Here is a 27,927-nt window from a genome sequence, read left to right on the forward strand (position 1 = left end):
CTTCTGACCCAGCAAACTGGCTGAAATACAGCAGACAGCTAGCCGTAGTCACTGTCTATAGAGGAAGCCTTGCTGCTCTGGCTTTGCAGTAGTGGTGCAGGCTCCAGAGGAAGCAGAAGCTATTTTGCAGGGGCAAAGATTCATTGTCAAAAGTTAGAGCCTTGAAACAGGATCCTGAGTTAAATAACGAAGGCAATATAGTTAAACAGGATTCTCCATACAAGCTTTATGGCTTGATCTTTAATAGTAAAAGTCAGATTACCATCTGGATTAGCATTAGAGTTTGAGGTAATAAGCCAGGAACATGTCACGCATGGAGCTGCACCACCCAGCTATTGAATGTATTTGTGTTAATCTCACTTTGAATATACAACTAAAGTTATTATCTCTGAAATTTGTGGCCAAGACTCTTTTCTGGCAACCATCTTTATTGCACCAACACTCAGTTCTAAGCAGCTCAGGCATTTGTCATAAATAAAACACTTTTATTATTTGTCTCCATCTTCCAAAACAAAAAAAGCCCCTTATTCTGTCATCCTAAAAAAAAATTTATTTCAGATGAATTTTCTTGCAGCTGTTTCTTACTATATAAATCATAGGGGATTATTCTAGATGGACATGTTCACTTTGGGGAAAACATGAAATCCTTATAGGACCCTATGACTTATAATAGATAGGAGGTTTTTCTCTGAATACTAGGATAGGAAAACTGGGTTCGCTTAAAATTTTACATAGCTCTCACTGGAAAAGTAGTTGAGGTTAGTTGTCATAGCTCCTCCAGGTGTAGAACTAAACCTAAAACAGAAAATGAAATTTAGTCAAGCTTCAGGAAATTACATCTAACTTCCAAATTACTACTTTTTCTTCCTAATAATGGAGCTCTTAGAAGCATTTCTCTGCCTTTTTTTTTAAATGTGTAATATGGTTTCTGGGCAGGTGATCCGGGGGGAAGTATGTGCTATTCCTGTCTATCCCATACGCATTTAACAGGAGACGATATATAGAACTCAAATCTCTGGAGATTATTTTACCCTTGGAATATGTTGATTTTAACTACAGTTTTTACAGAAAGGTATCAAAATGAATCCTTTAATTTCATTCGACAGTGTCAAAATATTTTTGGTTTCTATCATGTTGAAGCATTTCCTTTTTGTCAAGTTAGTGTTTATACTTTTTATCCATAATATTGATTGGAAGTTGTAGGTGGCATCTCCTATAGCACAGTGTTTCAGCTTCATTCACCCAAAACTAATTACTCTGGTTTTGTATCAAAATTATTTTAGAATTTAGACCTTATAGTAAATCTTGTCTTTTGTTCAGGTTTGGAATTTGGTGAGAATGTAACCGGGAAACCCAATTGCTGATTAAATCTTTAGCTCTGTGCAGGTCTACAGCAACTAACAAACTCTTCCCTAAAGTACTGAAAAAATAGAAAGCAAATCTGTATGGCCATACCCATAGGAAGGAGAAAATGGATATTGGATCCCATCGCCTGCCACTGGTGACAGATCCTGGATGTTGCTGGATAGTGTAGGTGGGGTCCTCTGCTGGTATGGATAACCAGGCTGAACCAGAGTGATGTAGTTCAACATGGGAGTGTAAGGTGGCTGGAAGATCTGCCGTGGGCTGTATGGAGCTACCTGGGGAGGAAAAAGAAAGGAGGAAAAAAAAAGGTGGGACAGGAATACTGACAAGGCAGTAACCCCATAAATGGAAACTGGAGTTGTCAAAAATATTTTTTTCAGATGCACACAGTGGTCTCTCCTAATTTTATACAAAACTAGAACACAAGCAATAAATGTGTTCAGTTAGAGGCTCAAGGCCATCTCTTGAGCTATTTGGAGCCCATAGTGCTCTAGCAGACTGTATTAAGTTGTACCAGTTCAGCATCTTGTCCCCAAATCTATTTTTGCGATGGCACCAATGTCAATTTTGGCACATGACAAACTGCTCTGACTAATCTATTGTGCTTAGCATCTGTGTTCTGCAAATTAAAGCATATTCATAACCATTTAAACGCACCTGTCTTGAATAGCATCCAAAGGAAGGGTGCAGAGCTTGCTGATATGGGATCCTTGCTGTCTGATGATATGGACCCTGTTAAGCATATACAAGGCATGATTTTTAAAACAGTCTTAGTTGGTCTACTAATTACTTTTGTGGAAGCTTTTTAGGGGAATGTTATGCTCAAAGAAATCAGGTTGAGATAAGTGTATTTCTTAGCTTTGGGCAAAAGTCTTCTCTTTGACTGGGAGCCTGCTTTCCACTCTGTAGCTCCATTCTGCCTGGGGAAAAATTCAGTTCCCTGTTGACCGCTTAGAGGCGGATGGGCTGTGCCCTCGTCTTATGCTGAGTAGGTATCTGTTGTGCTAACTAATCACTGACTTAATAGAAAAAGTGGAAATTCTTGGACTGTAAGCTTCCAAGGGAGCTCAGTCTGGCAAAGCATGTGTGCTCTGGGTCATGTGTTTCTATCCTCTGTCCTTTATAATAGGCTGGTGACAACTTTTGTCAGCTTGTAGGATGAACTGTGTCCTGCTAGAGAACATAGCTCTGTTTCTGGTGTGGTTTTAGTGGGTTGCCTCTTTTTTTTTTTTTTTTTTAGCAGAATCAAAGGGGAGCATAGCCCATAGAAAGCCATGGCTACATGGGATCCCCAGTATTCATTCTTTTATTTCTTTCAACTTGAGCATTGAGCTTCTTCCTAATCTTAGTTGGCTTTTTTACTTTGATATGAGGTCCTGTTTCACTAGATTAAGAAAGCAGTATCCCAGTCTGTAAACAGGGCAATCACATGAAATATTTGTAAATACAGGGTCGAAATATTTGTAAATACAGGGTCGAAATATTTGTAAATACAGGGTCGAAATATTTGTAAATACAGGGTCGAAATATTTGTAAATACAGGGTCGAAATGGAAACTAATGAAGGCTGAGAGAGGTCAACATTCAGTATCTGTGTCAATAATACATCATCCTTTGATATCATTACAACCATCTCAGAGGACTGCATTACATGTGCTATTAAAGCTTTGTTTATGACCCACAACCACTTAATGTAACTTCCTGTAGTAGGATAGCAATCTGATTTCTTACTCTACCCTACAAATCGGAAAGCAGCTGTCAAAATAGCAGCAGGTAGTGCCCTGAGCCTGTCAAAGTAGGCCTGGGAGTGTTCTATCTTTTCAGAAAATGTGGGTCTAGTTTGTTACCTGAAACTGTGTGAAGTTTGAGTGGTTGGGAAAGATGGGAAGTGGAGGGAAGCTCAGACTCTGCCACACTGGCTGATTTAATGCTGTGGTTGTTGAAGTAGTAGAAAAGCCTGAAGTACTTGTGTTGTATTTAACCTTTTTTTTATCCGGTGTTGCAGTAGTTACTGTAAAACAAAACAAGGTTAAAGATATTAATAAACATGCATTTTCTTCATTAATCTGTGGAACACTTGCAATTAAGAGAACGTGCTTTGCCTGTAAGCAAATTCTGTTTAAGATATCTGTTACTTTTGCAGGCTATAGTTCTGTAACACAGAGACCCAAACTCAGCAATTAGCAGTTCGGATTCACTTGTAGGGCCATCAGACTCTGACCCACAGGACCTGTAATAAAGCTAATTGCCTGAGCCATAAGAACGAATGAAATTGTAAGAACAGAACAAGAACCTTTGCCCAAAGTTCAAAACTCTCTGAGATAAGGAAATTACAACAGAGAATAAGTTGATTGTGTCATAAGTCTCCAGACTGATAAATCTAGTCCAGGAGCTTAAACAGTAGATCTGCACATGCACCATTGTTTTTTGTCTATTCTAAGATGCTTCAAGGAATGTAGTTATCAATACTCTGTGGAAATTGGGATCTTTTAAATGTCTCGCACTGGGAACCCAAAAATCATGACATTACCAACGTACCACCCCCCAAACCACAAACTAACAAAAAACCCAACAACCCAAAAAACTCAACCCCAAACTAAAAACCTAGCTTCGAGAAAATACCGACCAAATTCAAGAAGGTCATAACCATGGAGATTCATGTATCTACTCTGTTTCAACATCCGAAAAGGACATTGGATAGGTGCTAGTTAGAGGGGAGAGGCATACCAGCATCCTAGTATAAAATGAGAATTCTTGAATGGAAAAGATTAGTTCAGTAGTTTTCAGTCTTGTACACAAAGCTTGGAAAGGACATCACCATAGAGCAAATGTTGCGGTGATGCCTGCCCAGCTCCTGCCATCAGCTTTTCAACAGCTTCTGGCTTATGTGTTGGTTTTCCCATGACTCCCAGCTGATGTTCAAGGCCCATGCCCAGATCCATACCTGGATTCTTTGTGACTGCATCAGAATCGGTTTTGGAGCAAATCTTGGCAAATGGTGGGAGCTGCTGCTTCTGTCCTGTGCCTTGACTTTCTGCTGCTGTTGATGACACAGCTATACTACTCTTGGCAGAGCTGAACATGCTGTTCTGTACAAACTCCTTCACTGCCTTTGTCTCCTCAGCCGTTACCTGACTGCCTGCACCTTTGGCAGTGTCTGTGTCTTTCAGCAGAAATGGCACCTCCAGCTTGCTGCCCTCCGTGCTGTGGGTGCCTGTCATGCTGCTGTCCTCCATCCCCTTGGAATTCTTGTGGGATTTTGCTGAACACAGAAGGCTGGTGATAATGGATTTAGCAGAAAGCTGAGTGTCACAAAGAGCTCTTAATTTCATCTCCCTTTCTCTGTTTCCCATCATTGCTCTGTATATACTTTGGAGTCCCTCTGGTTCGTCTAGCAAGTAGTCGCTGTAAGAAAGTGGAATATGGCTGCTGTTAAAGGAGGCTTGACTTAAAATGGAGCTACTTTTCTTGACTCCTCCTAAACTTTGCATTTCTATCTCATTAGTGTTCTATGTAAGGGGGGGGAATTAACTTAGTTAATGCATCTATCCAAGAATAAGTGAAGCGAAGTTGGATGACAGCATTATAGGTGTGCAAAGAACGATTATAGCATATATGCTTAAAAATATTTGTGGGTCAAAATGTATTTTGATTGTAAACAAAGTCTAAGTTTTGTGTCAAACAAGATGATTCTTTGCTGGCAGTGGGTGTGAATGAGTTAAACATGCTTTGAGCTGGGTTACACTTGCCATGAGGAAGAACTAAATGGCTCCCTGTGCCATAGTCTTAGAGCAGTTGGTGATCATTATTGAAGTTACCCTTGCCACAGTTTGTAAAGAGGAGAAGACTGACTCAGTTACACAGCTAAGCCCTGTGGTGGTTTTCATGTCATCTGTCAAAGATGGTAAATTTAACCCTGGGATTCTGGACCGAAAAGAGTTTTCTGGATTGTATGCCTTGTATCCAAGTGTCTCTAATGGGAGAAATTTGTTCTCCAGGCTCCAGCTTTGCATGGTTTGAACCTTCAGGGCTCAGTGAATCCTTAAATCTATGCAGGGTGAGGGCCTGAATTCCCTTGGACTGACTTGTCATGACAATTCGGTTATCACCTGTAAGGCTTTAACAGGGCTGGGTGTTGTAGTATTTGTAGCTCATTAACCATCTTTCATATAGGGAGATAAGGCTGTCAGATGGCTTAATCTGTAGGGTGCATCACAAAGCACCTCTATACCCCCTAAAGTCCTCTGGGACCTTACAGTGGGACTGCTGTCAAAGCTGAACAATTTTGTGTTCTTTTAAGGCAGACCAAAGTGCTTATAATGGTTATCTGCTCAAAATACCAATTAGTGCCTATTGTGGTTACCTACTCAAAACACCAATTTAAATTCCAGTTTGCTCTTTCACATCCAAGTATGTTCAATAACTTAATGTATTATCAATTTACTCTTCTTAGCTTGAGGGAAAGACTGATGCTCTGTGCACGCACTATATAGATACATATATGGTTCATAAACAGCTAAAATTAGGAAATTCTAAATTGTAAATGTATCTAATTATCTCTAATCATAGGATCACTGTAATTATTAGGATGCTGCTTCCCCCCTATTTTTAAAGAACATAGATGTTCTCTTTAACAAAAACCTCAACAGATTTATACTGTGGATATGAAAATAGAAAATTGTTAGGCTATTTTTGAGTACAGCTTATTTCATACAACTTTTCACCCTATCTTTCAGTGGGATTCTGGTCTCTGACAGCTTCACAGGCTGCAGCCCTGATTCTGGTACTTCTTACTCAAATCTGGTACTTCTTACTCAAATCTTGTATTCTTTGGGTCCCCTGTTACTGCTTTGCACAACCTGTTGGCATTTGTGCCCTGACTGTAGTTTGAATGACTTAGAGTTGAGGTGGCAACTATGCTTCTTGTCTCTCTTGGACTTACACATTAGGTTATTCGAGTCCTGTGCTTGAATATGTTTGAAGATGTGAATGCAGCATGTCACGTTCCTAGCTCTGATGCTTGCCTGTGAAGCTTTGTCCTCTTCTCATGGAAGATATAAGCTCCTTTATATTGGTAAACAGTGACATCCTCAACAAAAGAGGTTCCTCCTGTTACCACCTGCTCTGGGTGTTCTTGATGACTTGCTCTTCTGTATCCAAATGCTCCAGAACAAAACTAGGAAGGTGAAACTTGTTGTTGTTTGTTTAAAAGATTCCAGATACATTTTAAAATGAGCATACTAGCAATTTGCATAAGTCAATATTTTAAAATAATTAAGGATTGCTAAATTGAGCAAGGTCATGTGGTATAATCTTTGGCCCCTTGATGCTATTGCAGCTAATGAATTGGGTAACACCTTTATTGACAGTTGGTATATACTGAAAGATTTTTCTTAATCTGTCTTTCTAGAAGTCTTTCAGGAGTAATAGAGGTAGGCAAGGTAGGGTACGGAAGCTTCTACCTCAAAGGTGGAAACCTGATCTAGGGCTGTCTCACATGAATTCTTTCCATTTTAAAGCAGTTCATTGAGCTCTGTACAGTAATTTGGTTTTAGCACTTCAGTTTGGCTATTGTTGGAACGGTCAATGACTCTGGGGTCTTTGAGCAACTGATGATCAATGTACTCTGCTGTACGAGCACGTGTGTAGAGGGTACTTCCATCCTGAAGAGCCTGCCAGCTAATTGCAGGAAAACGTTGCTGAGAAAAGTGGCTGGATGAGTTGCCAAAGGTAACTCAGCAGATCAGTAGATGAACAGTGAGTAGAGAATCATTATTCTGAACCCAAGGACAGTACTGCAGCCACTGGACTTTGCTGTCTTTTTTATTTCATCTAAACTGAAGTTGCTGATCTTGTCTCAGGTCCTTGTGGTTGTGTCTTGGCCGCTGCCTTCATCGCAGGGGTCCTAAAGTTCACAACCTCACAGTAAAGTACCAAAACGAAAACCATTTTGATCTGCTGTCTCTGCCTGTTGCAGTAGCTTCAGGGTAATTGCAGGTTGTGTGGGTGTCCTGGTTTTGGCTGGGATAGAGTTATATTTTCTTCCTAGTAGCTGGTGTAGTGCTGCGTTTTAGATTTAGGATGAGAATAATGTGATAACACACTGATATTTTAGTTGTTGCTAAGTAGTGTTTATACTGGTCAAGGGCTTTTCAGCTTCCCCTGCTCTGCCCAGTGCACAAGGAGCTGGGAGGGGGCACAGCCGGGACAGCTGGCCCAGACTGGCCCAAGGGCTATTCCGTACCGTATGGCATCGTGCCCAGTATAGAAACTGGGGGAAAGCTGGCTGGGGGGCAGTGATCGCTGCTCAGGGATGGGCTGGTCAGCAGGTGCTAAGCAATTGCATTGTGCATCACTTGTTTTGTGTATTCTCTTATCATTATTATTTTCTCTTCCTTTTCTTGTCCTATTAAACTGCCTTTATCTCAACCCATGGGGTTTACTTTTTTCCCTGATTCTCTCCCCCATCCCATGGCGGCGGGGGGGGGGGGAGGCGTGAGCAAGTGGCTGTGTGGTGCTTAGGTACTGACTGGGGTTCAACCACGACAGTGGGCTGGAAGTCATGTTGGTTAGGCTGGCCTTGCTGCAGTAGTCATTGCTAAAGATCAGATCTATATTCCTTTAAGAGTAAAATGTGTTATTAAAGAATACAATTAAGATTGTTGGTAGTTCATAGTTCTTCACTGGTTTGTATAATGCCTTCTTTCCCAAGACTTCTTAGCAACTGGCAGGACCAAAATATGTGGCTGAGTGTGTGCTAATTGTAAAGATATTTCAGCTGTGTAATTTAATGTACCACTACAGGCAACTCCATGGGCTTCACTGGTTATTCTTGATTCACATGGTTTCCCTCTTTCTGTATTTATTCTGGAAACTCTTAAGGTTTTGGCTTATTTAGGACACGGAAGAGAAAGGAAAGGAGCCAGGACTCCAAGATGTAATTCCTAGGTTTCTACCTGACATAGTGTTAGGTACTTCCCCTTCTGTGCCTCCATGTCTTCATCTGTAAAACTATCTGTTTCCTCATCTGTGAAGTTATCCTTTTTTTAAAGATTAAATAACTGTTTACGCTCTTTCATGTACCAAGCAAGATGGGCCAGGTTTACACGATGTTTTGTTCGGACTTCAAGAACTGGATGTGTGCTGATGCTTGCTGATTTTTAGCTGGATTTATAAACTTTATTTTTTCTGTTTCAGGAACATACAGTACATATTATCCTATTAATCTGAAGAGCATACTTCCCTCTCTTACCATTATTTGTCCTGTGAAACATGATTTGGCATAATTTTTTCTGTGCTAAATTCAGCTTTTCTTTGTAAAGATCAGCTGTTTACAGTAGCTTCCTTGTAACACTTTAATTTTCGATTTTGCTCCTTTGAATGCTGCTTTCACTTCTTCCTGTAAATATTTTGATGTGTGTGTGGTTGTTTTTCTTTAAATGTTGTGGGGAAGCGAATGCAGCAGCTGCTTATGGTGCTTCAGAATTTGAAGTAGTCAGATTTCATGGGACACACTTTTTCCAAAGAACACTGGTTATAGTGGAAAAAGTGGGAATAATTTGCCTCATTAGGAGGCTGTCAGACAGCAGTTGATGTACCCAGGCTTTCAACAGGTTACAAAAGTCTAGCTCGGAAAGGTGTAAAAAGGAAAGCAGCAGCCTTTTTCCCTAGAGCTTGGACAACACTTACTTGCTCTGGGAGTTGATGCTGTCTATTCGAAGGGTTCCTGACAGGTCTGAGCAGAGAGCACGCTGCAGCGGTGGCACCAGCGATGGGGGCTGCAGCTCTTCAGAGAGCCGTTGAACGCGTTTCCAGATCTCATGGCAGGCTTCGTCCAAGCTATCCTGGGGCGTGTTGTTGTGGATCCAGATGTGCCTAGGGAAAGGTCCCAGTGGGAACGGACCTTCAGATGTTACTACTGGAGCTGAAAACCTGTTCCTACCAGGGAGCATCTTTCAGCCTCTTCGCGTTCACAAACGGTCGTTTTGTGTTGGTAATGAAGAGCCGTGGCAACCGCGGAACCATCGGGTCTGGCAGCTGGCAGGAAGGGCAACAGCTGGAAACATCCACTGGGCTTCCAGCAGCAGGAATGGAAATGGCAGCGTTGTGTCCTTTCATGTGGTTGAGAGTATTCTCTGGCATAAATCTCTAAATTCAGCTGTCCCTGAGCTCCCTATCCCTTCTCGTGTGTCTGCAGGTGGCTAAGCCCCGTGGAGTGCACAGAGGGCTGTCCCTCAGGTCCTTTCCCCTTCTCTTGCCATGTCCCTCATCTTTCCGCTGACATGAGATGAAGAGCAGAGGCCTTGTGTGAGGGAAGCAGTGTAGACAGAAGGGGTATTCCTGCTTTAGCATTTACTCTTTATTTTGCCACAGCCCGAAGAGGAGGAGCAACATCCCTATCTGAGGCCCACCCAGCAATACTTTTCATCCCTGCTCAAGCAGTTTGTGTCCCTGAAACTCTTCACAGCCTGCTGTAGATCCACCCTCCACAGCAAGCTGCACCCAAGTCTGCTCTATCAGGAGATAAGAGAAGGAGGGACTAATGCTGACTTGCATCTCTCAACAGCTGAACCTTTTTTCTACTTGGCTGCCTTGTGTTCATGCCGTGAACATCTTTGAGTCTGTGTGCCACCTAGGTTAGCTGGGCCCACAGGGCTGCTGCTACTGCAGTATTTCTAGTTGTGAGCTTCTGTAACTTTTCCACGTTTCCAGAAGCACAGCGGCACTTCTGGCCCTCTGTGATGGAGGGGGAGAATACCTGTAGTCACCTTGTAAGCCCTTCCACTGCCATGGAAAAAGAACTTGTTCTCAGTTTTGGAGCTTGCATATTTTTCAGCATCAGGGCTACAGAATTTTGCTTTGGGTACTGTTTCTTTTCAACATCCTCTGTGGCATTTTTGGGCGCTGGGCTGTAAAACTTGATCTAGGTATGAAAATACAAGGCCAAATATCTTTTAAATATAAAAGTAATGTGCACACTTTCAGATGCAACAGCTGTGTATTGAATTCTTTGCTACCGAAATCATTACACTGTACACTAAGATCTTGGCTCTGTACTTATCTCCCTTCAGATAACCCAGAACTGGACTCTCCTGTCTTGTAAGTTAAATAGTGACTGCAGTTTCTTGCTAATAGAGATATTATTCATAGCTATCTCTTAGCTCACGGTTATGCCCAGATAAATGTTCTTTTCCCCCCAATAGTGATAATATGTGGTTAAGAGAATAAGTGAAATAAGTTGTCTGGCATTTACTAAGATGTTTTGGGCTTCCCCCCCCCCCCCCCCCCCAATTACTAATCGTGGTACTTAAAATTTCAGGGAACATGATTATGCTCCCAGTGTGACTGCCTTCTATAGTTCCTCATATCACCAGAGTGGTTTTATCTGCATTCTTTGGACCATGATGCATGTAGGAGAGAGGAGGGAGAGAGAAAGAGAAGAGCCCTATGGATGTGGCTTTGCGTCAAAACTAGAGGAAAACCAGGTTTTGTCACTCACTGCATTTATAAGTCCTTGATTTTTATCACAGCCCGTTTCTCTTCCTCCGGGAAGCTGTTGCGAGGACTTGGTTCATGCCTGTGAATTGCTCTCGGCTCCATGAGTTAAACTGGAGGGATGTTGCAATCACTGTTGTCTATTTTATTTGGAGGCATCACAAAAGAGATCAGACTGTTTTGTCAGGGAGGGTGAGGTACTATGTGATAAATGGAATATAAAACAGTCGGCTAAATATCTGCAGAGAATGTGGAAGGCGGTGAAGTCTGAAGGCAGCAGACTCCTTTCAGCCCGGGCTCTGACTGCGGGTGGCAGTGCAGAGCAGAATTTGTCTCCTGGTGGGTGCTTACGCTGAAGACAGGATTTCTCTTTTGGTAGAGAGGTAATTTTGCAAGGTGAGAAGCGAAGTGAGTGGTGGGGGTTAGAAATGGGCTGTTAACCCGAACCTGCAAATGCCTCCTTGTTAGAGATGGGTTGAAATCAAAGTGGGTGATGGTTTCTGCTGTGCTCATCTGTCTTGTCCAGTTAGCAAATAAATACAGGTTTTTTGTGAGAGTTAGACCCTAAACGTTAGTTTTTAAGAAGGAAGCTTACTTGGGAGGAAACCCTTGATTTGAAATAGATATGATTTTATTAACCAGGAATAAAGTGGGATTGTATCTCCTCAATGACTTTATTATGCCTGTAGATTGTTCTTGATGCAGGGCTAGCTGACTGGCTCAGCCTGTGCCCTGCTGCTGTGCAGCAACCAAGTCACATCTTCAGCTGAATGCAGTTTTGGGATGGGGGGATTCTTTAGGGTGAACAGCCGTAGAAGGGAAACCCAATGTGTGGAGCTGTAAAGTGTGGTACCCTGTTCTCTGATCCTTTTGTATTTGGATCCGTGCCTTTGAACAATAAGGTCTATTTGAATAGGACACTGCAGTTTAAACAGACATAAAGCAACTCTTTCATGTAACAGCCCTGGTTGCCTTGGCTCTTGGCATCGGTTCACAATGTAGGCAGTGGAAGGATTGAAATGCAGAGGGGACGCAGGGAAAGTGAGTGAGAAAGGATTGATTTGAGGGTGGAGGGACAGATTTGCAAGCCCTCGATATAATTTGTTTTTTGGCTGTCAAATAAGCTCATTCAAGGCAACCGGAATAAGACTGAAGAAGGGGGTTTTGCAGCAAGAAACTGCAGCAAATGCAAAACGCTAAGGCAGGGGGATGGGTGGCGAGTTAAGACGGCCGCCCGGGCTGGGCGAGCCGGGGATGCCGGAGCGGCGGGGGCTCGGCCCCGGCCCCATCCCGCCGCGGGCAGCAGCAGCGTCCGGCTGCCGAGCGCTGGGGCCCCGCCGCCCCCCGCCGCGGCTCGGCGGCCCCCCTGCGGGAGGGAGGGGCGGCAGTAGCAGGGCGTAGGGCTGGAGAGGGGGGTCTGGGGCTGGTAGGCACCCCCTTCTCCGCAGGCAAGAGCAGTGCTTTTGGGAGAGGGGTTGCTCCATGCCTGTCGAACCGAAAGGGAAGCATTGAAGTAGGTTCTTGCCGGGAAGTGGGGGAGAATATTTGAGGATGCTTTTTTTTTTTTTTAAGCTTTGGTGTCATGTTTGAGTTCTTGTCCATAGATCTGAGCATCATTACCAAGATAATTAGGTTCCTGAATGTGGCTTTAACAGACTGCATTTTTTCCCCCATCTTGCATGCAGCTACAGGGACAAATGTCCAAATCGATATTTAAAATAGTGGTGGTGGAGGAGAAATACCACTCTTGCCAGCCCTGTGAAGGGGCAGCAGCACTACAGCCAAGTATGCCCATTGGCTTGGCCGAGGGGGCACAGCCAGCGCAGCCTTTCCCACCTCCAGAATACCTTCTCCTGAACCAGTCCCGCCAGTGTCGGGCTATTGCTCCATTGCTGGGATCCATGCTGCGAGGACAAAGTCGCAGACTGGGGGAGGTGGGGGGATGTCTCTTTTGTGATCTCTTGTGTTTGTAACAAAATTTGCTTCATCACAAAAATTGTGTCAATATCATCAAGTTGTTTACAGAGGCAGGGAGAAGGTGGGGGTGCCGGGAGGAGGCTGCATTGCTCTGGCAGATGTCTTAATAGCAGAGATGCTGTGTGCGTGTGTGTACATATGCATACTATGCTATGCTTCGTGCAAAATGGGGGGCTGTGGGACTTATTCCTGTACAAGAAACCTGTAGTGTGTCTTAAAAAAAAAAAAATACAATCCTAAAGCATAATTTGTGGTTTGTTTGGCTCTGGTGGGGTGAGTGCTGGAGGGAGGATTGTGCTGTGTTGGGGAAGCAAAACTGAGGCAGATCTATTTGCTGGATGCACAGCAGCCCCTCACCACAACACCCGTGCCCTCTCCCCTCCCCAGCATTTAGTGAAGAAGAGGATAAAGATATGGGAACGATTAATCAACTGGCTAATAAAAAAAGTATAAATCCCTGGGGACTATGTGTTGCTAATGCCGAGGAGCTGGCTCTGAGACAGCCACCAGGAGGGACGAGCCAGCCCTCCTCTCCTTTCCTTGCCTCTCCTCTCCTCTCCCCGAGCTGCTGCCACACTTGGTTCATTCCAGCTGCAGAAGCTCAGAGCCTTCCATGCGGTGGGATTTTTTTTTTCTGGGCTGAAAAAAATAAATAAAAAAAAAATCACAAGCCTGACCTGCTTTTTTCCCCCCTCTTTCCTTTCTCCTCTTCATCCAGCCGAGCCGAGGACTATCCCAATCGCAAAGGGGAAGAAAAAGGGGGGAAAACCCAACAACCACCAACCCCCAGCACGCCCCATTCCTGCTGCCCTTTGACATGCAACCTTCCTTGGGATGGGACAAGCCGGGATGCAGCTGTGGCTTTGGAAGGAACTGGGGAAAATTGGGGATCTTTGCTCTCATGACGGTGGAAGTGAGCTCCTGGAGCCGGGTGCTGCTGCTCTCCGTGGGGCTGCTGGCTGTCTCGGTGACTGGTAAGTGTAATGGAGACAGCTGGCAACTTTAGGAGCATTTTTCTTCCTGCTCCTTAGATCAAAGGACCACTGTTAATCCTCTTCGGGGGGGTGGGTGGGGGTGTGTGTGTGTGTGTGGAAAACGACAATGACACTGTGTGTGTGTGCACTTGTGTGTCAGCACATGCTTCCCTGTAGTGTTCAATAAGGAGTATATTTTCTTCAGACCTTTTTAGCTTTGTATGAGATTGTTTCCTTCTGTGTCCTTTGGGAGCAACAATTTTAAGCGATGGGATAATAAAAGGTGGCTTTATTTGATCTCATTCCCCTTCTCTGGTGGCTCAAGTCATTTGTGCATAGTTGCTGTATGATATGCAAGATGACGGTGAAAAATGCCATCACGGTTTCCCCCTCTCTTTCCCTTGCATCTTAATTCATTATTTCACTACCCCAGTGTTTGCCCATAGCTGATAAAATAGATTTAGGATGCCTTGCATGAAGATGGAAGCACTTTTCTCTTACTCCTCCTGCCTTTCAAGTTGATTATCTTTTATATATAAGCTCTTTGGCCTCAGCATCATGTTTTTTGTGAAATGCACATTTATTGACTTGAAAGATAGCAAAAGAAGACCTGAATTTGGGGGGGACTTTGCTTATGTCTCCTCCCTAGTTTCTGCAACTGCCCTTGTAGAAAAAGCATATCTAAGGACTGAAGTTTATTTCTGGTGTAAACAGCAAATATTTAGGGACTGTCCTTATGTGTGTGTAGGAGGGGGAAGAGTGGGAAAGCTGAGCGTTTGGCAGTGTCTTCTTTCAACACTGTGCAGTGCCCCGATTTCCAAGAGTTTCTAAGTAACGTTTGTTTTGTCTGCTGTATCTTAGGCTAGAGGAATGCATGTTTGTGTGTTGATGTGTATGAAACCTTCTTGGGTTTTGTTGTGTGGTGTCTTTTTTGTTTTTTGTTGTTTTTTGAAAACTTTATCTGGAATGCAACACTGATTTTATTATGTAAGGCAGATTTCCTCTAAGGAGATCCAGAGTAAGTATTAACTGCTCCTCCTGAGTACTCTTGCAGTGAACCTGAAGAGTTCTGTTAACTGGAAGTATCTATTAGGAAAGGGTATAAAACCACCCAAACAACCTGCAAGTCCTAATTAAGGATGAATATTTATTTTTGTGAATATTTTTGATTTCTTTAGCAGGAGTATTTAGCCTGTACAGAAGAGAAAACCATTCCAGCAGCTTCTGTTTTGCTTTTCTGATACAAGTTGACCAATGTAGGGATACCCAAATATATGATTTACTATATCAGGGGTTTATAGCTTTTTTTCTTCTTGTAAGCTATCTGTACCTTATTCATACTAGATCTTCCAGACTTCTCTCTGTACCTGCTTGTTCAGTATATAATCCTTTCTTCTCAGGCCCCTAGCTCCCTTCTCTCTGCATTTAAGAGTACTGTCTGTTCTGGATCCTTCACACAGAGGCTGGTGCTCTGTTTTTTTTCCTTTGTGAGCAGGAGATCTGCAAAAGCTTTTTAGACCTCAGATGTTTATTTGTATCAGAGCTAGAGGCATTGGTCAATAGCTCCTCTTTCCTAGCTCTTGTTTTTTAACAAATTCTGAAATCCGAATAATGATCTTTTTGTTAGAGCAAGATACCAACTTTGAAATCGGTGGCTTACTGCTAGATATCCAGAACACAGTGAATGTATATGGAGTGAATGCACCCACTCTTTGCAGAGTCCATGGTGGTTTGAGGGTCTAATCCCAGAAAATAAGTTTAGTCTGGGCTGGGACTTCTAGTACCTTCGCTGAGCAAATCATCAGCCTCTGTAGAACAGAGTTCCTAAGAGGCTTCTGTTCTAACCTCGCCAGTTCCTAGGGTTTGTGTAGGTAGTAATAACCAAGAGTACCCATAGTGTGGCAGTAGAGCTGTATATGTAAAACTATCAGTTAGTAGTTCTGGCCGTCTTAAAAAAAGAAAGAAATACTACTCCCGTCGCTTCAGCTGTGCTGTGTCAGTAGTCCTGTTGCCCAATAATGTCCTTCTAAAAAATGGCACAAAGCATGTGATTTCTTCAGATGTTGCTGTGTCTGCAGGCAAGATAATGTAGCTTCTTTTTGTGCAAAAAAAACTGACCGAGCTGTAGGGAAGGGGGTGTTTTGCGATATGCTGAAGTTAATCGTGTATGTGTGGGGCCGGGGGAGAGGAAGCGGTTCCTATAGATTCCCCTTTTACTTTTAAGGGTGCAGTAATGATTTGACAGAGTGTTAAGATTTGCAGAGGGCACTGAGTTTCTTTGCCAGTTGATTGTGATCCGTGCGTGGCCTCTCAGAAATACAGCGTGTATGGTGATTCTGAAATTGTATTTCTTGATTGTCAAAACAGGTGGGAACAGGAATAGTACTCCTTTCTGTTCCCTTCTGGGTAATTAGCTGTGCATCGGCACTAGAAGGTGCATTTGGGGTATCTATTGGCCAGGGCTGTATGGATACACATATGCAGTTCCTTTGGAAGGCCTATTATAACGGGGGTCTCTATCATTATTTACACACTGTATTAGTCAGTGTCTTGTTTTGTACTGGGTTATGGAAAGATGCACGCACTTGAAACATGGTCTAATCAATTTAAACCCATTGTAGTTTTCTTTTTTTCTTGATGCAAAATAGTTTTTGGCAGACTCTTCCTCTGAAGAGTGGAGGAGCGGGAAGCTCTTTATGAATTTTGATGTATGTGTATGTATTTACGTTGTAAAGCATCTTTTTATTTTGTTCCGTTGTCTTAAATCTCCAGAGGATGAAGAGCGATGTAGGGACACTTACTCTACCAGGGAAGGAACTTCAGTGTGAAATACTCAGTGATTTGAGTATATTTTTTTAAGGGGTAAGGGTATGAGATATTAACTCTCTGAAGTGGTGGATAGATTTTTTTTTTTTTTTTTTTGTAGGAGGGAGGGAAGCGAATAGTAACCAGCCTGATTACATTTGATTGTGGCGTATGATGAAACTACAGTATTTTCTGGCAATAGCTGAGCATATCGTTTTGATCTGAGGCCTGCTACCAATGCTGAAGCAGTGGGGATATCGGTGCTAAATGGAATGAATGATTCCCATATACTCATTCATATCTTACTATTGCCTTTGATTACTGGAAAGGAGTCACTTATGGGAAAGCATTTAGAGGGTGCAGATGTTTAGGGGGTGCAGCTCTTCTGCTTGGGATCAGGCTGGCTTCTTGGCCCTTAGGTTGGGAACACAGAAGGCATCGTGTTGCTGTACGTGCGTCCTCGCCCTTGTGACCGGGAGAGAGGATATGTGATCTAGTCCATACGTTTTCAGTGCTTCACAGCGGGGTAACGTAGGTGATCCTCAGGTGGACAGGAATAGGGCCTAATCCTTCCCTCTCCATGTGCTTGTATATATGAGGCTGGGCCACCATGTGGCCTTCAGGTTTGGCTGGAGTGTAGCGAATGTACTTCCATCTCTTCGCGCTGGTGAGTGCTCAGTGAAGAACATCCACATTCAGCATGCTTTCTCCTCCACGGAAGTATGTGCCCATGATGATGGGTAGGGAAGGGTGGGGGAAGAGGAGCCTTTGCTAGGAAGAACTTGCTGGGAAGACTGCTGCGCAGTAGCTGGGACTCTAATTCAAGCCTTGGATGTTTGGGTCATGATTCATGCTGTGGCACTGCAGGCAAGTAGTTTCACTTTTGTCTTCTCATTCTTTGTATTGATTAATGAGTTCATCATTTGGGGTACAGGAGGCTTTTCTTTGCTGTTCAATTGTTCGTTGCCTGTCACTCTAATTTTTTTTTTTTGTCATGGCCTCTCAGTGCTGCTGAAGAACGCTGAAGCTCAAGCTTTACTTGCCACTGAGCTCAGTCTCTGTCATGTCAGATACCTCCTAGGGAAATCTTGTATTGATGGTTCCCAGCTGAGCCAGCCTGCAGTGGTACAGAGGTGGATGTCTGATCAACTGATCCTCGGTGGCTGCCTTCCCATTGTCTGGGAGTTGCTGTCAAAAGAAGGCGCTTGTCAAAGTGGGTGCAGGGAATGTGATCCAGGCAGTCTGCCATAGATCCCAGTGGATATGCTTTTTGCTAAGGTGGTTTAGGGCTCAGGGTGTAGTTGAGCTGTTGATTAGGTGACCACTTGTAGTATCCCTGCTACAAAGAATACCTTTTCCTATGCAGAAGTGACTGTGCCTTATTAATCTACTTTCAGGGACAAGTGAAGAATAATTCCCCCCCCCCCCCGCCCCCCCCCGGTTGCTGTTAACCACTTGCACTTGTGCTCCAGGGATTTGCAACTGCTGAATTACTGCGTGGTGCTTGCTGCCTTGCTCTGGCTCCTGAGAGGCCAGTTGTTTGTGAAATGCCAAATTTCACAGCTGTGTTTATGTTCCTGCTGATGACCCACCCCAACTCCTACTTAAATTTGGCATGGATCTTGACCAGAGGAAATTGTTATGATAATGTTGAGGGTTAGACAGGTTTGGGGGAAGGTCAGGCAGCCTAACCTCCGTAACACTATTGTGTAATGTCCAGCCATAGCAATAAAGCACTTGTGGAGAGCGGGCTGAGGGGTGAGTCTCATCTCTGTGCTGCTTCCATCAGGTGCAGCTAAGCCCTGAGCTAGTTTTCGAACAGTGAGACCCTCTTTGGCCATGGAAAGGATGCATAGTTCTCTGGCTAGACCAGTATTGGATTCGGACTTGAGTTTTTTGTTAGGACTGTGCAGCTAACCTTTTGACCTTTCACTTTCACTGCAATGCATACTTAAGAGGGATATTGTATAGGTGTAGCTGGTATAAAGACTTTGGGGAGAAAGCTGCAACAGATGTCTTTGTACTCATAGTATTACAAGAGAAGTCTTACTACATTTTTATCAAAAGTATCCTGAGATATAGGGCTGGAGTAATTTTTCATAGGCTTTAGTGAAATTGTAACAAAGCTATGTTTAGCTGAGTGGATTCTAAATGATACTTCTTTACTATCCTCCATGTTTCTAGGCATTGGGAGGTTCAGAAATGCCATGAATAGGCCTAGATTTGAATTAGCCTTTTGCCCAACAAAGTGTAGCAGATTCAAATGGAAGGGGGAAGAGGAGACTTTAAGGGCTGCAAAAAAAGAAACTAAGTTGAGTAACAAAGATTCTGTACTGCTTGAGTTAGTAAGTCCAGCATTGAGTTGTCTATTTGACATATACAGCTGCCAAAAATGTCAGAGGTAGCGTAATCACATGTGTTGGCTCTAATATCCAAATGCAGCCTCTCTGGGTGCAGATGAATGATGGGAAGGTTCACACCATCGGGCTTTAAAGCCTGGGATTTAAAGGGATTTAAAACCAGGTAAGTTTTTTGCTCTACCCAGAAGGACTAGCCATAGGAACAGAGATGACCTCATCAATCCTGTGTGTTAACTGGGGTTTTATAGTCTAACTCACTATTTTAATGAAGCCCGTATATTGCTGCTTATTGAAGTGTTTCCTTTAAATATATTTATTGAGAACTCCAATACATGCACTTAATACTTGTCACCTAGATATTACACTGCATAAGTCCAGCCAATGAGGCTTGTATGATACCATCCAATGCCTTTGGTAACCTCTTTCAGAGTAGAGGCAAATATAGAATTAAATGGCTTTCCTAATAAAGCGCTCTTTTAACCTGTATCAGTGGTAAATCCAGAGTATTGAGGGGGCTGTGGAAGTGGCAGGGGAAATGCTGCTGTTACCTGCTCAGTATCTTCTTACAAGTGCCAGGCCACAGTAGCCATGTACAAGTCCTTTTCCACCACACTTTTCCTACCGTGGCACTTTGGAAGGAGCGGTGTCGCTGTCACTGCCTCTTGTTCCTCTGTGCCCACGGGTAGCGAGAGGTGGGAGGAACCTGCCCTGCGCGGCCTGACCCACCCTAGGCGTGCGTCGCTCCTGCCCCAGGGCAGCCCGCGGAGCTGCCTCTTAGATGGAAAGCAACTTGCTTTACTGAGTGACTTGCACAAGGTCATTTGGGGAATTTGTGGCAGAGCTGCAAACATGTTGGTCTCAGCTTTAAACACAAGATCGCTTTTCCTGTTTTGTTTCTTAATTCTCTGCAAAGGAGTGTGAAGCTACTTGTTGTGAGGGGCTTTCAATGCAACTACAAGGTTATTTCTGAGGCCTCCTGTGGTGTGTGAGTGCCTGCTTTGAGAAGCAGGCACTTGCATTGCCTTCAAAGAACTCAAGATAGTGATAGTAGCACCCACAGTTGCCGTGTTTACACAGTGTTTCTGGAGGAGTGAAGTACAGTGCAATTATGGAAATCAATGTACTTTGCTTGCAATAAACATGATGCGGTGCAGTAATCTGCAAAATATATGTGCTTCTGCCATGCTATGCAGTGGCAGACTGATCTGATAGTGGTTAATGTGCAATTGGGAAAATCCCATTGATTAAAGAAATCAAATTAACTCTGTTTCAGTCTCTTTGCTGCTGCCATGGACACAGCCAGCCAGAATGGAGACAGTATGCTGCAGGGAGCTTGTATGTAATTTTTTTATACCTCCCTTGCATGAAAGTGGACAAGAGGTTTTTTGGGGTGTGTTTTCCCCCTTTTTTAATGTGACTTCACAGTGAACAGTATGATATTCTTTCTTCTCAGTTTCAGGTGCATTCCCTCATTCAGTCCATCGCAGTAATGGTTGCAATAATTTTCCATCCTCACAAGGTACAGGCATCCCTACTGTCTGCTGGATAGAAGGAGAACTGGAGACGGTGTCAGTCCTGCTGGTGCTAGTAATTTCTGAGAGGTCAAAATAATCGTGGAGTACTGATGATCTGTGACTTTCACTGGAAGAGGAGAAGGGTCTTGCAACTGTGAGGCCTGGAGCAGCTATGGTTGCCAGGGAGATGTGTGATAGGGGAGTAATTAAAAAAAAAAAAATCCTTTCCCATCATTGACTGCAAAAATCTACTTGAAAATGAACTGATGGTCTAGGTTTGGGGGAAGCAGGTATTTAGAGTTGAAGGAAGGGGAACATGACTTGAAGAAACACCTGTGCAATATGTGGTAATAGTGTATTTATAGATTAGAATCATAGAATCTTTTAGGTTGGAAAGGACCCTTAAGATCATCAAGTCCAACCGTTAACCCAGCACTGCCAAGGCCACCACTAACCCATGTCCCTAAGCACCACATCAGCCCAACTTTTAAATATCTCCAGGGATGGGACTCAACCACTGCCCTGGGAAGCCTGTAATTACAGTATGGTATCCTCAGCAGCTTCATGAGCAGTGGTCCTTATGTGTCTAATGTGGTGTGAGCATACAGTTGGAGGCAGCCCTTGCCTGGAAGAGTGTACAGTCTAAACTATCAAGTATTGGATACAATTCTTGAGTGTTGGAGGATTGTGAAGATAGATGGAGATCACAACACAGAGGGGCTTTCTACCTGCACTGCTGGAAGTCTGCTTCTCAAGCCAGGTTTGTCTAAGGACCATATGTGAGAAGCGCAACCAGTGTCATCAGAAAACAGCTTTATACTTTACCTACATCAGACTGGCCTTGAGAAGAGTGCTGCTGTGCAGGACTCATGCTGGAGCTGCAGCCAGGTTCTCACAAAAGCCTGGTACCTCAGTCCTCACTGGCATTTGGGCTTCTTCCTTAGTGATTCTTGGTGACCTCCGAAGGCAGCTCGCTCTTCCCATCTGTAACCAGAAGGAAATGAACAGCATCCTGTATTCTGCTGGCAATCCTTTTTTCCTTTCCCTCCATGTAAGGAGATATTGCTGCTCCTGCTTCATTATTAGTCCTGTAAGAGAAGGCACTGGGCAGATGCAGTCTGTGCCCAAAGATGTCTTGCTCTAACTGCGGGGAAGGTAGGAGGCAGAGCCAGATGCAGAAAGGCTTGCCCAAGGTCTCGCAGCAGGTTGCTAGCAGAGGTAGGAACAGACTCTAGGTCTTCTCCTGTGTGTTCTTGCGTGCTAAACAGCAGCACAGAATGCCATGCTGTTGCTTCAGAGAGAGATGTTTTTGAGCTGCTTTCTCTCTGCAGATGAGGTCTGAGCTATATCTGTGCTAGTGGATGTGAAGGCATTTTACAGTAGTTATACTGAAACAGAACAATTTCTCAATCCATTTATCAAAATGTCTGCAGTTCCCATTTCAAGGCAGATAAAACAACAATGAATATCAAATAAAGGTGTCTTTATCCAGAGCTTTTTAAAACAAAAGAAAGAAGATTGGTTCTTTTGGCCTCTTGCTTGCCTTAGCGCTCTGGAATGTTAAGTCTATTCTGTCCGAATGAAATGGCTGTATTTGGGTTTCATCCACTTACCTTAGTGCCACCTACGTTTCTTTCCATGTGAAGAATTTGGCTGCTTCTCTGTTGTCAGTTTAGTGGGAGGTAGACCAACAAGCCATTTCACCAAACCACAGTCACAGCCTGATAATCCTGGCCTCGTCGGTGCCCAGAGCCAGTTGTATTAGAAGGTGCAAGCAGTACTGAAATGGGCAAGAAAGATGAGTTAATCACAGCTAAAGAATTAACCACAACTGGGGATTTTCTGGTTCAGTGCTCTCTTGTTATTTGCACACTCTTTCTTGACTTGCAGAAGCCATTAAAGCCTAGTTCTTGCTGTTTTCTGTGGCTATTGGCACTTGGAAATTCTTGAGGGTGTGAGCCTTAGTCATTCTGTTTCACTTCTCCATCTGTAAAATGGGGATAAGTAGAATTTGCAAAATCCTAAAATGATTTACAGATTTATTCTGCAGGGAGATCTTAGGATGTTTGTGAAAAGCTTTCAGCAGACACAAATTGCACTAGGCTGATTAGCTACACAAGTTTTATGCTCTTGGTTCTCTCCCTTGATTGCATGGAGTGAATTCAACCATTTCATGTACAATTTGGGATTAATTGTGAATGACATTCTGAGGTGAAAGTTGTCTGTCTGCTGCTGAACTTCAAGTAGTAAAGTATTCATGACAAAAAAAGTCAGAAATATCAAATGCAGTTTCTGTTCCAGCAAGGATTTGCACAGGTTGCTCAGCTACTTCTGTAATTTGCTCTATCACTTGTACAGTTTTTATATGTTTATACCCACATTTGTGGCTTTTATCAAAAGACTGCGGTGCAGCTTTAAAAGCATGGTATACCCCAATATAGATGGGAAGGCAGGAGACTTTTATAACAGACTAAGAATTTGTCAGAAGCATCAGGGAGTTGGATACCGGTCTTCAGCAAAAGTGGGGTATTGGCAGAAAGGATGGTCTGGACCTTCAGGTTTTCACCTGTCCCAGGCTCTTTGGCTTTGAAGCAGTTGCTTAAATTGTGTGGCTTCGGCTTCTTGTCAATAGAGTGGAAAAAAGTACTATCTAATGTATTACAAAGATGAATGTCTCAAGGATGGCAGAGATGAAATAGAAGTTGTTTCCTAATCATGGTGGCTATTATTTATCAGCAGTTTAGCATTTTTTTTTTTTTTTTAGTTAAACTAGTAAAAGCAGAGTTTGAAATACTTTTTATTGCATCTATGTCATGGCTTTTGGAGCCAGAGGTGGAGCTTATTGCCTGAAAGAGCAGGATGAGTGAATTTCCTTGATGTCTGAGCTGGGTTTTTATTCACAAAAAGTTTGCTGAAGAACTTTACAGTGGGGAACGATGTGCTGTTGTGTAATTGCTTACGTGTTGTTACCACTCTCCCCCTGCTCTGCTTTCATTACTGCTGTATGTGTGTGTTCCCAAACTCTTGAGATCTAGTTGCCTGTAAGGGGGACTTTCTTTCACCATTCTTATAGCTGAAATGAGCAATGCTAGTGGCAATTTAAGTATCCTGTAGAAAAGCTGGTCTTGCGGTTTGAAAATGTAAGGATGTACCAGGTCTCATTCTGTTCCCCAGTCCTGCCTCCTTCATGTTTCTCTAACTCCGTTCTCATCAGCAGGATTCTTCCCTCTTGCTGCAGGGCAAAGGAGGATCTGGTCCTTTTGTTAAACGCTTGATCTGACATTGGTGAGCACTTAAAGCCAAGTTGGAGGTACAGGAAAATGGAAGCTCATCTCTAACAAAGGCACAATTTAATGTTCCTTTCCCATTTGATACACTGAATAATAATATCAAGAAAAATATATTTCCTCCCAGAAAGGAAATCTCCTTCTTCAGAAGGATAATGAAGTCTGCTTTTCAAAAGATGATGCCATTTTCAAAGATGCTACTTGCATCATGCAGCATATTGTTTATATCCCTCTATTGTTGTTTTGTCTCCGTTAGGGAAAGGTTAGGTGCTGATTGTGGATACTGGACATCTGTCAGCAACCATCCTGGGATGTTTTCATTAAAGTTAAGCACCACTTGGAGAAGGACTCAGCCTGTTAATATTAAAATAATGTCCCCCTGCTGAAATAATAAGCATTTGAAGTGTGGGGAATTTGTCCCTGATAGTGTTGGGGCTTTATTTCTAATGTTGGGTTTAACACACAGTCTCTGAAAGCAGCAGCCCTGGAATGATCCAAGAGGGACGATCTGTCACTCTGCAGGGTTACTCCCTCTTCTGAGGGCTTCAGTTCCCTTTCTGCAGGCTGTGGTGTGGTGGTGTGCAAATCATGTAACTCTTCAAAGGGTGGTAAACCAGCTGTACTGGAATTTCTGTACTTTGGTAGGGTGTTTTAATGAAAATACATTTAAAAAAAAAATGTCAGGTGCTCATGTGCTGGTCTCTGCACTGCAGATAGTATCTTGCTTAATGTCTAGAGCTAAAGTACAGTGAAACCATTGTGGCTTTTTGAGTGAAGTTCTTAGGTGTTGATCATGAAGATAGATCATCTGCCTTGACATAGGTGTCTCATAAACCAAGGTATCTTCTTTCTTTACCTTGGCAAGATTTAAGATACGAGAGAGAACCCTGCAAAGCCTGTGCTGTTACCACCTTGTCATAAACAGCTGAATTGGTTCTGACTGAAAGAAGTTGTCTTAGGGAGAGCAAGTTCATTTCACTGGGTTTAAAGTGCTCCAGACAATGTTTTATGGGAGATTCTCTCATTTGTTCCTGCTGAGCGCTGTGGCAGTCTTAAATCAGAGAACAAATTATGACCTTTTTTGCCTAGGAATATAATACTGAGGGCTATTATGGGGAGTTTTTTCCCTTCTTTTCCATGAGTGCAGTCAGCGAATGAGACTTTTTACAAAAAATACCCATGTGAACCTACAAGTCAATTCAATTCACCCCTTGTTAACTCTTTGATTGAGAGCTATGTAGATTGAAGAAGAAAGGTATTGATCTGCTTTTGGGATTGAAAATGAAGATTAAATAGAATATGTCTAAGGGTGAAAATGAGGTTTTAAATGAATGGAGGAGGTGAAAGAAAAATAAAATAGTACAATATAATGTTAATGGAAATAAGTTCTGAGTTTCTGTTAGTTGTACATATAGATGGAGGTCACAGGATACAGAAACTGTATGGAAAGGACTTGGACTTTGCATACAAGTAGACTGATCCACTGCAGCTAGTGGGAATACATGTGTACAAGTCATAGCAGATTGGTACCTAGTATGAGAATTTTTCTAAATTGGATCAGAACAGGATAAAAATAAGTCTGGTTTTGTAGTTTCCGGTTATCCATCAGTTGCCAAGATTATATTTGGACAGAGGGACATTTATTGTTAGAACAGAGCTGATAGTTTTCAGTGAAGAATTTAATTTTTGCCATTGTCTACATGAAATTCACGTGTAAAGGAACGGAAAGTTTCAATATAATTGAAATGTTTCGCTTTTTCTACAGATAATCTGCTAGAAACCTTTTGTAGTTATTTATTGTTTAGGACACGTGGCTGTCTTTTTGTAGCATTGGGTGAAGTGAATTGTTAACTTTTCTGTGTACCGTCAACTTCTGGTGACTTTCATTGATTGCTCAAGGTGACGAGCAGGCATTAGGTAATAAATATCAAGTGCAGCAATACTTAAAGGAAGTGAATGTGAAAGTGCTGTTAAAGGAATCAAGTAAAAATTGGATTTATATCCCAACAAAAATTCCCAGGAGAAATTGCCTTCTGTTTGCCTCTTTTTGTAATTCAAATATGATAATACAAGTGCAAGCTGTTATAATACAAATGCCTGGCAGAGTGTTTTGTTGGAAGATCTCAAAGCACTCATAAACGCGCAGTATGTTTCTCTGTAGAGAGCGGGGGAAGATGAGAATTGTGGTAGAAGAGTGAAGAGCTTTTAATAAGTGGAGTCTCTGCCTACTCAGGATGACTTTTTTTTTAAATATCTGAAGGTTTCTGGTCACTTTAGTGACAGCTAGTTTGCTGGTTACGGCACTAGCTGAATATTTGAAGTAAATTCTTCCCGCGCTGTCTTCTACAGAACTGCTGTGTCTCCTTTCCCTAGGCGCTAAAAAGGGATGGTGGCCCCCCTGGAACTACCAACAGTCTGTAGTAGATTTGTGCAACTTCTGTGCTTTCCACGAAGTTAAAGTACATGAAAATATAACCAGATTATTGGTGTTTAGCTGAAACGTGGTGGAGGGGAAAAATATGCTTGCAACTCCCTCTGAGCTTAGGGCAGACGTATTTCTAAAGAAGAATCTATATGCACTGTATTATTCTCTTTAAACTGTCAGTTCTCCATCGGTGTAATGATGAAATTGTTAATATTGTGAGAATTTCAAGGACTGAGGTCTTCTAAATTATTAGCGAGGTGAGATTTGTAGCTGGGTCAAAGATCTGTCTCAGGGCAAGTTCCATTCTCACTGGCCTTGAGGGAGCATTGAACTTTATAGATGGACACACGGCTTCATAACTAATAATGGCAAATGAAATTGTAGCTACTTTTAAGTCTTTTCATGATGATATGGATTTGGTAACAGGGGAATAGAGACTAATAATGAAAATTTATCATGAGGAAATCTTTAAACTAGGCCTTCACTGTGATTTGCAAGATGGATTTCACCTTGAACCTTATTTCACCTTTCTTATGTTTTTTGAGATAAAGGAGTCCTAACACCTGAGATGAAAATGAGTTGGTGTTTGAGCACAATGGATAAGCCATTTAAATGCAAATATTCTTTTACTGGAAAATAATGGAAATACAAATTGAAAAATTTGTCTTGGAGATAATAATTAGCACCTTATAAATGAGACTGAGTAAAAATGCTGCTTATGAGTCCGTTTGCAGGGGTTTGTACAAATGTTTTTCATCAAATTAGCTTCTTTTCTGAGTTTTCATTTCAATTGTGGGTTGAGATGGACTGCCGGGTGAAACGCCGAACTTGTGGGAGACGGATAAAATCTGAGATTCACGAGATTTGCGTATGAAGAATGACAGGCACAGCAGAAAACCATGCCTGCCCCGGGTCGTTTTTATGGTTGTCTGGACTGAAGGTGGGGAAAAGTTAAATCTACACTGTGTTCGTTTTACAGATTCAGAGAGAAAAGAAGAGTAAAATTTTAAGAAGCTTTTGAATCATCTTGAACATTTTCATTGAGTCTTGGACTCCTAGGGCAAGATTTGCAAGGATGTTTAGATGCCTAAAGAAGTGTATACTTGCCCAGTGGGGTTTTATAAGAGGATATGTTAGCTGCAAAATTCAGGTGCATTTGTAAAGGCTACAAGGCAGCTGTCTGTGGTTCTTGGGTTATAAAACGAAGTTTGCAAATCTGGTCCACTTAAGTTCCTTATTAAAAGGGACTCATGGTCCTTGGGTGAATTAGTTTTGGGTTTGTGAAATCTTGTACAAAGGAGTCACCTAATCTCTTTGACACCTTGCTGTGAGTCCAGGGTCAAACTGAGGCCTCTCAAGTTGCAGCTTAGTGCCTTAACCATGTGTTAAACCCTGTTTTCTTAGGCTAACTCTTGGTTTCAGATAAAAAGTGTGAAAGCTTGCATGGTGTGTTGCAAAGCCATTTTCTTACCAGAGCAGGATGCAGCACTTGCCTGGCTCACTTTGAAATGTGATGCATAAACCCTGCAAAGGAGACTGACAGTGGGATTCAATTAAAGGAGATTGGGGCAAGTGAAAAGCCATGAAGGGAAGTCGGGAGAACCTAGTGAGGCTGTTAGTCACACTAGAGACAGCATGGGAAGAATATGCATTAATTGGTTAATGCTTGTGAAGTGCTTTAAAGATGGAAATAGCTATATAAGTGCTTGGCGTTATTATTACGCTG

At 42.7% G+C, this 27,927-nt stretch overlaps 2 protein-coding genes across 2 annotated transcripts in view; one reads left to right on the plus strand and one right to left on the minus strand.

Moving 5' to 3' along the window:
• The window catches only part of CSMD2 (CUB and Sushi multiple domains 2), a 345,266-nt gene that overhangs the window by 27,300 nt on the left and 290,039 nt on the right, over window positions 1-27,927 (plus strand). The window contains exon 2 of the mRNA XM_087760834.1: window positions 13,555-13,810. Within this exon, the coding sequence (XP_087616960.1) occupies window positions 13,654-13,810 (157 nt within the window). The 5' untranslated portion in view covers window positions 13,555-13,653. The remainder of the gene's footprint in view (window positions 1-13,554; window positions 13,811-27,927) is intronic.
• On the minus strand, window positions 710-9,316 carry CUNH1orf94 (chromosome unknown C1orf94 homolog). The gene is made up of 6 exons (XM_087760685.1): window positions 9,054-9,316; window positions 4,309-4,769; window positions 3,212-3,375; window positions 2,023-2,097; window positions 1,456-1,640; window positions 710-795 (listed from the first exon to the last, which is right to left on the minus strand). Exons 1-6 carry the CDS (start codon window positions 9,314-9,316, stop codon window positions 720-722), a joined length of 1,224 nt encoding a protein of 407 aa, XP_087616811.1. The 3' UTR covers window positions 710-719.

The sequence above is a fragment of the Nipponia nippon genome, unplaced genomic scaffold (genome assembly GCF_047370975.1).
Source record: "Nipponia nippon isolate SJK-2023a ecotype South Korea unplaced genomic scaffold, ASM4737097v1 scaffold_23, whole genome shotgun sequence".
Classification (NCBI taxonomy): Eukaryota; Metazoa; Chordata; class Aves; order Pelecaniformes; family Threskiornithidae; genus Nipponia; species Nipponia nippon.

Coding starts and splice junctions, on each gene's coding strand:
- CUNH1orf94 (XM_087760685.1), bottom strand. CDS start 9,316: ATGCTCCCTGGTAGGAACAGGTTTTCAGCTCCAGTAGTAACATCTGAA. Junction 3,376..4,308: donor TGCAGTCACAAAGAATCCAG/GTATGGATCTGG, acceptor TTTGTTTTACAG/TAACTACTGCAACACCGGAT. Junction 1,641..2,022: donor TTGGATGCTATTCAAGACAG/GTGCGTTTAAAT, acceptor TTTCCTCCCCAG/GTAGCTCCATACAGCCCACG.